This window comes from Eucyclogobius newberryi, unplaced genomic scaffold (assembly GCF_026437365.1).
Source record: "Eucyclogobius newberryi isolate DKJ021-1_F unplaced genomic scaffold, fEucNew1.0.hap1 SCAF_13, whole genome shotgun sequence".
Classification (NCBI taxonomy): Eukaryota; Metazoa; Chordata; class Actinopteri; order Gobiiformes; family Gobiidae; genus Eucyclogobius; species Eucyclogobius newberryi.
In genome coordinates, this window is record NW_027315757.1 from 16,248,996 (window position 1) to 16,259,001 (window position 10,006).

The following is a 10,006-nucleotide window of genomic DNA, read 5'->3' on the forward strand; positions in this document are numbered from 1 at the left end:
AAAAACAAGTTCAAAGCGATCGTGTGTCGACTTTAGTTTCATCCTTATTCCCGATCTGTGTTTTTACGTTTTTTTTCTGTCTTAAATTTTAACTGTTCCCAAAATATTTCCTTTTACAAAAAATGGAATGAGCTGAACTATTTCCTAATTTTAACAGAAGCTTTTCCCTCTTAAAGTATTTCACAAAAACAGAAATAAAAATGTTGTAAATATTGTAGAAATCTGTTGTAAATAAGTCGTTTTCCTCCAAAAACCCGAGGATTCTGTACATACCTCCACTCCTTTATTTTGTAATGTTTTTCCTTTCATTTTATGTTTTAATATTATTTGCAATATTTCTCTTGTATTAATGCGTTGGACTCTTTATTAATGATGCATTAAAATATTTTTTAAATAAATCTGATTTGGTCTTTTTCCACAGTGTACATCACATGAGCAGAAAAAAGATCACAACAAAATCATAATTAGAAATCAATGAAAAGGCCAAGAACAAGTGGTGGCAGCACAATTATTTATTAGAAAAATAAAGAATAATTAGCAATTTTACAGCTTTTTTTTTATTATCCAGTTTCGGGCACATTTTTACTTTCAATCAAACTTTTATTAAACACAATGGTGACAAAAGGAACCGGGTTCTCACATGTGGCCTGGGTTCTCACCAGGGACGTGCATTCAGGCGAGGCAGGGGAGGCTTGGCCTCACCTGTCAATCTTGGGGGGGGGGGGGGGGGTTATAAAATATTAAATATAAATATTTTGTCATCTGGTATGTATTATAAACCAACTTTCCGTTTGAATCCAATATCTAACAATATTTTGTCAAATAAGAACGTCAAAATGTTCAGGTGTTTGCTGTTCAGATGCCGGGAGGAGGCAGCAGCTGCTCTGCCTCTGGAACACGCACACACACACACAGACACACACACTGAGCTGGCGATGTGCTCTGAGCTTCCATATTCTCGAAAATGTATGAAATGTATTTCTGAAGCGTGTTTTAGTCTCACAGAATCATTATAAAACTGCAGTAAAAGTTCACTCAGAAAGGCGTCATTACATAGAGCGCTCCTGAGCCCGGCCGTGTGTGACAGGTGCTGACAGGTGCTCGTGTGTGACAGGTTTCACTATCTTCTTCCTTATTATTGTGTTTGTAGAATCTGGACGATTACATTTCCAAGTGAAAACATTTCACAAATCTGGATTTTCAATCAAAGAGGTTATAACTAAAGAAAGATCTACACCGAAGTCGAACGGGTTTCTAAAAACACTGGCATCTCTTACTGAACACATAGCCTAATTGTTAGCGACACGGCCTTGAAAACAAGAGAAAGTGTTGTCTCAAAGTTTTTTTGGGTGTTCAAACTTTTCAAACTTATAGATTGCTCAGTTTAGTTTGTTTTGGGATGAGTTATGTCAGTCAGAGATGAACGGAGGCAATGGTTCTTTAACATTTTTGATAATATCAGTGATCAGATTAAAGTCAGGTTTGATCATTTTGGTGAGCGAGCTTTCCTTGGTTTAAACTTTAGTGGATTGCACAACATTTTGATGACACAAAACTGCAGAGCCTTTGACTTTGTGAAACTAAGGGCGGAGCTAGTGGGACTGTATAGTAATGAATGAAGTCTCCTGCAGCTTCTCCTCTTTATGGTCCAGAACGACCTGTTTAAGGTTCTTTTGGGTTCATTCGTGTTTGTAAATCTGACTCTGAAAGAGTTGGTGCCTCATTCGCCCTGAACCTCACCGCACGTCACTGGTTCTCACACAGGGCCTGGGTTCTCATGTGGGGACCGGGTTCTCACGTGGGGACCGGGTTCTCACACAGGGCCTGGGTTCTGGCTCTTGAAGCCGTAGTTCAGCTCGGCTCCTCCGCTCAGCAGGAGGTCAATCCCGGTGCAAAATGAAGCATCAGCTGCGAGGAACACGGCCGCCGCCCCACACTCCGCCTCCGAGCCCATACGACCCAACAACTGCACAGGAAATACTATTACTGCAAATACTAACCTTAATACTTAACACTTAACACTTAACATTGACACCTCACTACTGCTAAACCCAAGGCAAGGCATACGACCCAACAACTGCACAGGAAATACTATTACTGCAAATACTAACCTTAATACTTAACACTTAACACTTAACATTGACACCTCACTACTGCTAAACCCAAGGCAAGGCAAGGCAAGGCAAGTTTATTTGTAGAGCACATTTCATACACAAGGCAATTCAAAGTGCTTCACAGCAGGAAAAATGCATTCAAATCACAAAGAAATTACAGAAATACAATAAAATTAACTAAATTAAAAATTATCAATCCAACTGATTTTCTAAACTAATAAAATCACAAACAAAAGAGAAGAGTGCAAAGAAAAAATCCTTTTAGTCATATGCGCAGCTAAACAAAACAGTTTTTAGCTTAGATTTGAACATTGTCAGAGTAGAAGCCTGTCTCACATCTTCAGGAAGACTGTTCCAGATTTTAGCTGCATAAAACTGAAACGCAGATTCCCCATGTTTTGTCCTGACTCTGGGCACCAGCAGGAGGCCGGTCCCTGAGGTCCTCAGAGTCCGAGATGGTTCATATGGCACTAACATATCCAAGATGTACTTTGGTGCTAGGCCATGGAGAGACTTGTACACAAGCAGAGCTGCTTTAAAGTCTATTCTCTGAGCCACAGGGAGCCAGTGCAGAGACCTGAGAACAGGACTAATGTGCTCATACTTCCTGGTTCAAGTCAGGACCCGAGCAGCAGCGTTCTGGATGTACTGCAGCTGTTTTACAGCTCGTTTGGAGAGGCCAGTGAGCAGGCCGTTACAGTAGTCTAATCTACTGGAGACAAACGCATGGATAAGTCTCTCTAAATCTGGTTTTGACACTATATTTTTGATTTTGGCAATGTTTTTTAGATGGTAAAAAGCTGCTGATGTTATTGATTTGACGTGGCTATTAAAGTTCAAGTCTGAGTCCATTATTACCCCCAGATTTCTAATTTGGTTTGTAGGTTTTAGAGCGAGACTCTGGAGGTGACCGCTAACACTTTCTCTTTGTTTCTGTGGGCCAAAAACGATTATTTCAGTCTTGTCTGAGTTCAGCTGGAGAAAGTTGTTTTGCATCCACAAACTGATCTGTTGGATGCAGTGACAGAGTGAATCTACTGGTCCATAGTCACCTGCCGATAGTGAAACATAGATCTGAGTGTCGTCTGCATAATTGTGATAGGACACATTTTCACTGCGTATCAACTGACCCAACGGCAGCATGTAGAGGTTGAACAGAAGGGGACCCAGGACTGACCCTTGGGGCACTCCACAGGTCAGGGTCATGTGGTCTGAGACACAGCTACCAATTTCAACAAAGTACTTCCTGTCTTCCAGATAGGACCTTAACCAGTTTAGGGCAGTGCCAGTGATGCCCACCCAGTCCTCTAGTCTCTGTAAGAGGATCCCATGATCGACAGTGTCAAAAGCAGTACTCAGATCTAACAGAATTAAGACTGAGGCTTTGCCCGTGTCAGTGTTCAGGCGGATGTCATTTGTCACCTTGACAAGAGCAGTCTCAGTGCTGTGATGAGGTCTAAAACCTGACTGAAAAACATCAAATGAGTTGTTTATTAAGAGGAAATCTGTGAGCTGCTGGTAAACAACCTTTTCAAGGACTTTGCCCCAAAATGGCAGATTAGAGATGGGCCGGTAATGACTCAGTACTGCGGCATCAAGACTGCTCTTCTTTAGGAGAGGCTTTATGACCGCAGTTTTCAAAGACATTGGGAATGTTCCAGATTGAAGCGACATGTTAACTATGTGAGTGAGTGGTGCTAACAAACTGTTCAGCACAGACTTTAGAAATTTGGTGGGTAACACATCAAGGCAGCATGTAGATGAACTCAGACTGGTGATGATCTCATGGACAGTTTTGTCAGTTACTGGTGCAAAGTGAGTCAGCTCTAAGTGTCTTGGTGGTTTTAGGGTAATTTTTTGCATTGTGGGATTTATAGCATTTTTAATGCCCTGAACTTTGTCATTAAAGAATAATGCAAACTCATTACACTTGGATGTGGAAATGAGTTCTAACGGCAGCTGAGCTGGAGGGTTTGTTAATCTGTTTACTGTGGCAAACAGGACACGCGAGTTGTTACTGCAGCTTCCAATTATTTCAGAAAAATATCTTTCCCTAGTTCTACATAAGATTAGGTTGTACATATTCAGCTTTTCTTTGTAAATCTCTTTTTGAACCTGGAGCTTTGACTTGCGCCATTTCCGTTCGGCCCTGCGGCACTCCCTTTTCTGTGCCCTGACCGAATCATCATTTCTCCACGGCGCCTTCTGCTTATTTTTAACCATTTTAGCCTTTATAGGGGCGATGGTGTCCAGAACATTCAAAACACTAGATGTAACAGAGTTCAACAAATCATTTACATTAGAACATGAGACATTTTCAAAGTTTATCATTTCCATAAACAGTGCACCTGTGCCATCACTTATGTGTCTCCTCTGAACAACTGCAGGACCAACCGGAGGTTTGGGAGAAACAGACAGGTCAAAGAAGACACAGAAATGATCAGACAGAGCAACATCGATCACATTAACATTTGAAATATTTACCCCCTTTGTAATTATGAGATCTAGAGTGTGTCCTTTGCTGTGGGTGGGGCCTCTCACATGCTGAGTAAGACTGAAGGTTTCAAGGACAGCATCAAGCTCTTTAGCGTTTCTGTCACAAATATTATCAACATGCACATTGAAATCACCTGTAATGACCAAACCATCAAAGTCTGTGCATATGACTGAAAGCATCTCAGTAAAATCATCAATAAAACTTTGGCAGTGCTGGGGAGGCTTGTATAAAACAATGAAGAGAATGGATGGAGACCGTTTTAGCTCCATTTTAAAGGATACATACTCAAATGATGAAAACACCCCAAAAGACAACCTGCGGGTAATTATTTCATCTCTAAAGACAGCACAGACTCCACCCCCTTTTTTGTTTTCTCGTGTTTCAGATTCAAACGTAAAGTTGGGTGGAGCAGATTCTATCAGAACTACATTTCCTGTGTTTTTGTCAAGCCATGTTTCAGTTAAAAACATAAAATCAAGATTATAAGAAGAAATAAAATTATTAATTAAGAGAGATTTGTTACATAAGGATCTGACATTTAGCACAGCAAGTTTCAGACTAGTTTCAGTGGGACTGGGCTTTATCTTTTCACAGGGAATATGAATCACATTTCTCAGATTGGGCCTGACTCGCATTTTGTTTTTCCATCTCTGTGATGATGTGACTACAGAAATAGCACTAGGGGGGGCTCTTTTTACATAGGGCCCCGGGTTGGTTTGATTTTTAATGTGACAATAAGTCCCGGCAACGCTGAGACCCAGTGCATCCTAGCTATGGGAGATACCAGGTGAGAGACGAGGGGGGATGGGTGGTGGGGCTGTTGTTGGTGTAGTCGGCTTGTGCAGGGAAGAGTTGATAAGTATTGACATAGCCCTTGCTATATTGGGCGTGAGTGGAGCCATCTTAATGCCTGATTTGATCAGACTTTCAAAATGGCTGGGAAGGCCCATGGGTGAGAGTGGAGATGAGAAGGAGAATGAAGAATCTTTAGTGGGAGTAGATGTTGCAGGGGGAACCCAGGGATGGTCTGAAGGCAGGGGCGATGAAGATTGTTCCTTTGCTGGAGGCGGTGGAGGTGAATGTGGAGCAGCTGGAGCTGAATCCTTTGCTGGTGGTGGTGGAGCAGCTGCTGATGAATCCTTTGGTGGCGGCTGAGGTTGTGGTGCTTTTGATGTTGAAACATTGGCTTGGTCTCTGGCTGATGGAGCAGGAATTCTTCTCTCATTCCTCTCTTCTCTAACTATCTGCTCAGGACCCTGTCCAGGCCCAGTCCAATGCCTCAGAGCGTGGAGCAGGTTCTCTGTCAGCACCCTCACTCCACCTCTGCATAGGTGGGGGCCATTTCTCTTAAACAGGTCCTCTCGTTTCCAGAATAGATAGAAGTTCTCAATGTAGTGTAGTCCTCTCGGGGGTCACTCTTTGGACAGCCATGTGTTCAGCTGAAGAAGCCGGCTAAACTTGTTTATCCTCCTGTCGATGTTTGGAAGAGGTCCACTTATGAATGTTTTGATTTCCATTTTATCAAGCATGTCGAATAACTTCAAGAAGTCTTTTTTCAAAACTTCAGTCTGTTCCCGCCGCATGTCCACTGCACCCACGTGCACAATCAGTTGTTTAGCTCCTCCATGCTTAGCCATAATATTTGGAAGGAGTGACGTTATCTCAGAAACAGTGGCGCTTGGAAAAGAATGTGTGTTTATCTTTTCATGCGTCACGTGACTTATCGCGCCGTCCCCAACTAAAACAATGACCTTGGCTCCTGGCACAGATCCTTCTCGCTGTATTTTAGCCACGTCATCTTTCCTTTTTTCATTTAATTCCATCTCTGAAAGTGGTAAAAATCTGTTGGTGAGCTGTATTTTAGGTGACTTCACGTTATCTTTGTATCGTTTAGGCTTTGCTCCAAGTTTGTTCCAAGAAACAGCCTGGTCTTTCTGGTTTTTAGACAGTTTTGGAAACGACACAGAGTCACTGCGGTTTAGGTTGAAAGTAGCAGTTTTTCTTGTAAAAAGTGTGCTCTTCTTACCGTCGGTTGACACAGGAATGGTATCGTGAAGAACTTTTTCAGATTCCAAAACAAATATCCGTGTTTTCAGCTCATTAATTTCTTGTTGATATTTCCGACAGCGTTCACAGTCTTTCTCACTTCTTCTCCCGGACATGTCGCTGGCGTCAGATATGTCGTTAAAACTGGAAAAATGTTCTTAAAATCCTTGGTTTACTTGAAAAAGTCTAAAGCAAAAATGTTTGGAAGACAAAAACTGATTAAAAAGCAAAATAAATAAGGAAAGCAGCGATAGCAAGCGGAGCGAGCGAAAAAGCGTGTGCACTCTTCGGAAGCAGGGGGCAATACCCCAAACACCAATTTAAAACATGTAAGTGACATAAGGCAGCTCATGGTCCAAACGGCCCGCCCACAAACCCGCCCACTGGCCCGCCCATAGACCCGCCCACAGGAGAGCGGTGACCTGCCTGAGAGTTCTGCCCCTCTCGGACGGCGGCCTCGGCGTCTGGCGTCTGCGAGGCTAGCTCCTCCCACAGCGGCGTCATCACGTTTCCCGGAGAGAGACTGGAACAAACGCCTGACTCACCCAAAGGAACTCACAGCAGAGAAAAGTGACAGAATGTGTCTTTAAACACGCCTCACCAGTTCACTCTCACTCTGTAGCGGCTCTCGTCCACAGCCATGGCTTTGGTCATGGAGATTATCGCCCCCTGGTGGAGAACGAACATTACTACTACAAATCTTCATCAGAGTAGTGAACTTGACTCACCTTAGTGGCCACATAGGGTACTGCATCCTTCTGACCGATAGAGGCGACCAAACTGGACACGTTTATGATGTTCCCCTGGCGCTGACGCAGGTGCGGCAACGCAAACTGGACAATAAGAGGTCTATGTAAGTGTAATGACCGCAATCGTCCAGGAGGGGGCGGAAAAGTCCAGAAAATGAAACAGTTTCATCTGGAACTGTTTTAGAAATAAAGACGCAACTCATTTCTTCAATGTGATGTGATCTTCTTCTTTGGTGTTTTATGGCAGCTGGTGTCCAAGTGTTACATCATCGCCCCCTACTGGAGTTGTACGTCTTCAAAGTCCGTGTTTTATGCCACACCAAAAAACAAAAAAAAGAGACAGAGAGCGAGAAGAAGAGAGGAGTGAGAGCCAGACAGACTGAGCATTTATACTGAGCTCTGATTGGTCCCAAGCCCAAAGGGGACCCTCTTTCTTTTGTTTATACAGTTTCACTCTTACAGTTTGGGTCGTCTCGCCCTGTTGAAGTCCGGCCTGCTTCGTCTGCAGAGGCTTCAGGAGGCTGTTGTAAACCGAGGGGAGGTCGTATCTCAGAACGTTACCGTTTCTTTCTCATCAAACATTTCCTGCTTCGCTCACGTTTCAAACCAACTTTCCTCCTGCTCAAAACACTCTTCAGTGAAGTCCAGCCCACTCTTCACGGTGAGGTCCGGCCCACTGTGAGGTCCGGCCCACTCTTCACAGTGAAGTCCGGCCCACTCTTCACAGTGAGGTCCGGCCCACTCTTCACAGTGAAGTCCGGCCCACTCTTCACAGTGAGGTCCGGCCCGCTCTTCACGGTGAGGTCCGGCCCGCTCTTTACGGTGAGGTCCGGCCCACGGTGAGGTCCGGCCCGCTCTTCACGGTGAGGTCCAGCCCGCTCTTTACGGTGAGGTCCGGCCCACGTGAGGTCCGGCCCGCTCTTCACGGTGAGGTCCAGCCCGCTCTTTACGGTGAGGTCCGGCCCACGTGAGGTCCGGCCCGCTCTTCACGGTAAGGTCCGGCCCGCTCTTCACGGTGAGGTCCGGCCCACGGTGAGGTCCGGCCCGCTCTTCACGGTGAGGTCCGGCCCGCTCTTTACGGTGAGGTCCGGCCCACGTGAGGTCCGGCCCGCTCTTCACGGTAAGGTCCGGCCCGCTCTTCACGGTGAGGTCCGGCCCACGGTGAGGTCCGGCCCGCTCTTCACGGTGAGGTCCGGCCCACGGTGAGGTCCGGCCCGCTCTTCACGTTGAGGTCCAGCCCGCTCTTTACGGTGAGGTCCGGCCCACGTGAGGTCCGGCCCGCTCTTCACGGTAAGGTCCGGCCCGCTCTTCACGGTGAGGTCCGGCCCACGGTGAGGTCCGGCCCGCTCTTCACGGTGAGGTCCGGCCCGCTCTTTACGGTGAGGTCCGGCCCACGTGAGGTCCGGCCCGCTCTTCACGGTAAGGTCCGGCCCACGGTGAGGTCCGGCCCGCTCTTCACGTGAGGTCCGGCCCGCTCTTCACGGTAAGGTCCGGCCCACGGTGAGGTCCGGCCCGCTCTTCACGGTGAGGTCCGGCCTGCTCTCACCCTCACAGTGTCCAAGCGTGAGATTGGTCGCTTTCTGCAGATGCACCGCTGATTGTGAGCCAGAGTTTGAGTGTCTTTAGTGTCTTTAGTGTTCAGTCTCACCAGTGGAAACACAGTCATGTAGAATACGAATGACTAAACTACACTACTGTTTTTACTGTGGGCGTGAACAAGGGCAGGGCAAGGTTCAGTTATAGCTCCTCCCCTTTGGACTCAGGACCAACCAGAGCGCAGTATGAAGTCTGCTGCTCAAACCAGCCTGAAAACATCTTGATTTGTAAAACATTTCCAGATGAAACCTTTGGAACATTTGAACATGTCATAAAGTAAATGTGTTCACGTCTCATCAGACCAGCAGAGGGCGCAGGAGCCTCGGCCGGAGCACGTTACTTTACTTTGGAGGTGAGGAAGTAGCTGACGAGGTTGAGGTTGAGCAGGTCCTTGAACTCCTGAGCGCTGGTGTCGTCGGTGGGTTTGTGAGGAGGGTCTGAAACGAGAGGCGCACTTAAAGGAGACGGCGTCCGGCTTTAGCCGCACGAAGTGGACTCACGCCAGCCCGCGTTGTTGACCACACAGTCCACGTGTCCGAAGAGCTCCACGGTGACCGAGACGAGCCTCTGCAAAGACAACACCGACTTTAGACGGGAAACGTGAGCTAAATGTAGAGATCACGCCACAGCAAAAGACAACAACAAGTGCTTTAGAAAACACGGATGAAAATGGAAACGGAACGAGACAAATTCTGTGAAAAACTACTTTTTTTACAGCATGACGTGAGTAAAAGTACTTATACGCCTGCGCCAAAAATACTCCAATACAAGTGAAAGTAGCTCGGTCTAATTAGGCCTTAAGTGAAAGTACTGAAGTATTACTCGACTGCACTTCTCAAGAAACTTTCTAAATAAAGTCGTCTCTAAAGTAAACAGTACTTTATAAACGATCTGTGTTGTTCACCTGGATGTCGTCTTCTTTGTTCATGTCGCAGCTCAGGAACTTACAACATCCTGGTCCTTTTGGGTTAAGCTCCGCCTCCAGAGCCTCACCTGCCGCACCT

The 10,006-nt window shown here is 45.9% G+C and overlaps 1 protein-coding gene across 1 annotated transcript in view; it reads right to left on the reverse strand.

Annotated features, from left to right (window-relative positions):
- Nucleotides 1-544: 544 nt before the first annotated feature.
- hsd17b14 (hydroxysteroid (17-beta) dehydrogenase 14) overlaps nucleotides 545-10,006 on the reverse strand; it is an 11,046-nt gene continuing 1,584 nt past the window's right edge. The window contains exons 3-9 of the mRNA XM_072442712.1: nucleotides 9,907-10,004; nucleotides 9,503-9,569; nucleotides 9,348-9,439; nucleotides 7,386-7,490; nucleotides 7,259-7,326; nucleotides 7,084-7,180; nucleotides 545-1,966 (exon numbers count right to left, since the gene is read on the reverse strand). Coding sequence (XP_072298813.1) covers nucleotides 1,814-1,966; nucleotides 7,084-7,180; nucleotides 7,259-7,326; nucleotides 7,386-7,490; nucleotides 9,348-9,439; nucleotides 9,503-9,569; nucleotides 9,907-10,004 — 680 coding nt within the window. The 3' untranslated portion in view covers nucleotides 545-1,813. The remainder of the gene's footprint in view (nucleotides 1,967-7,083; nucleotides 7,181-7,258; nucleotides 7,327-7,385; nucleotides 7,491-9,347; nucleotides 9,440-9,502; nucleotides 9,570-9,906; nucleotides 10,005-10,006) is intronic.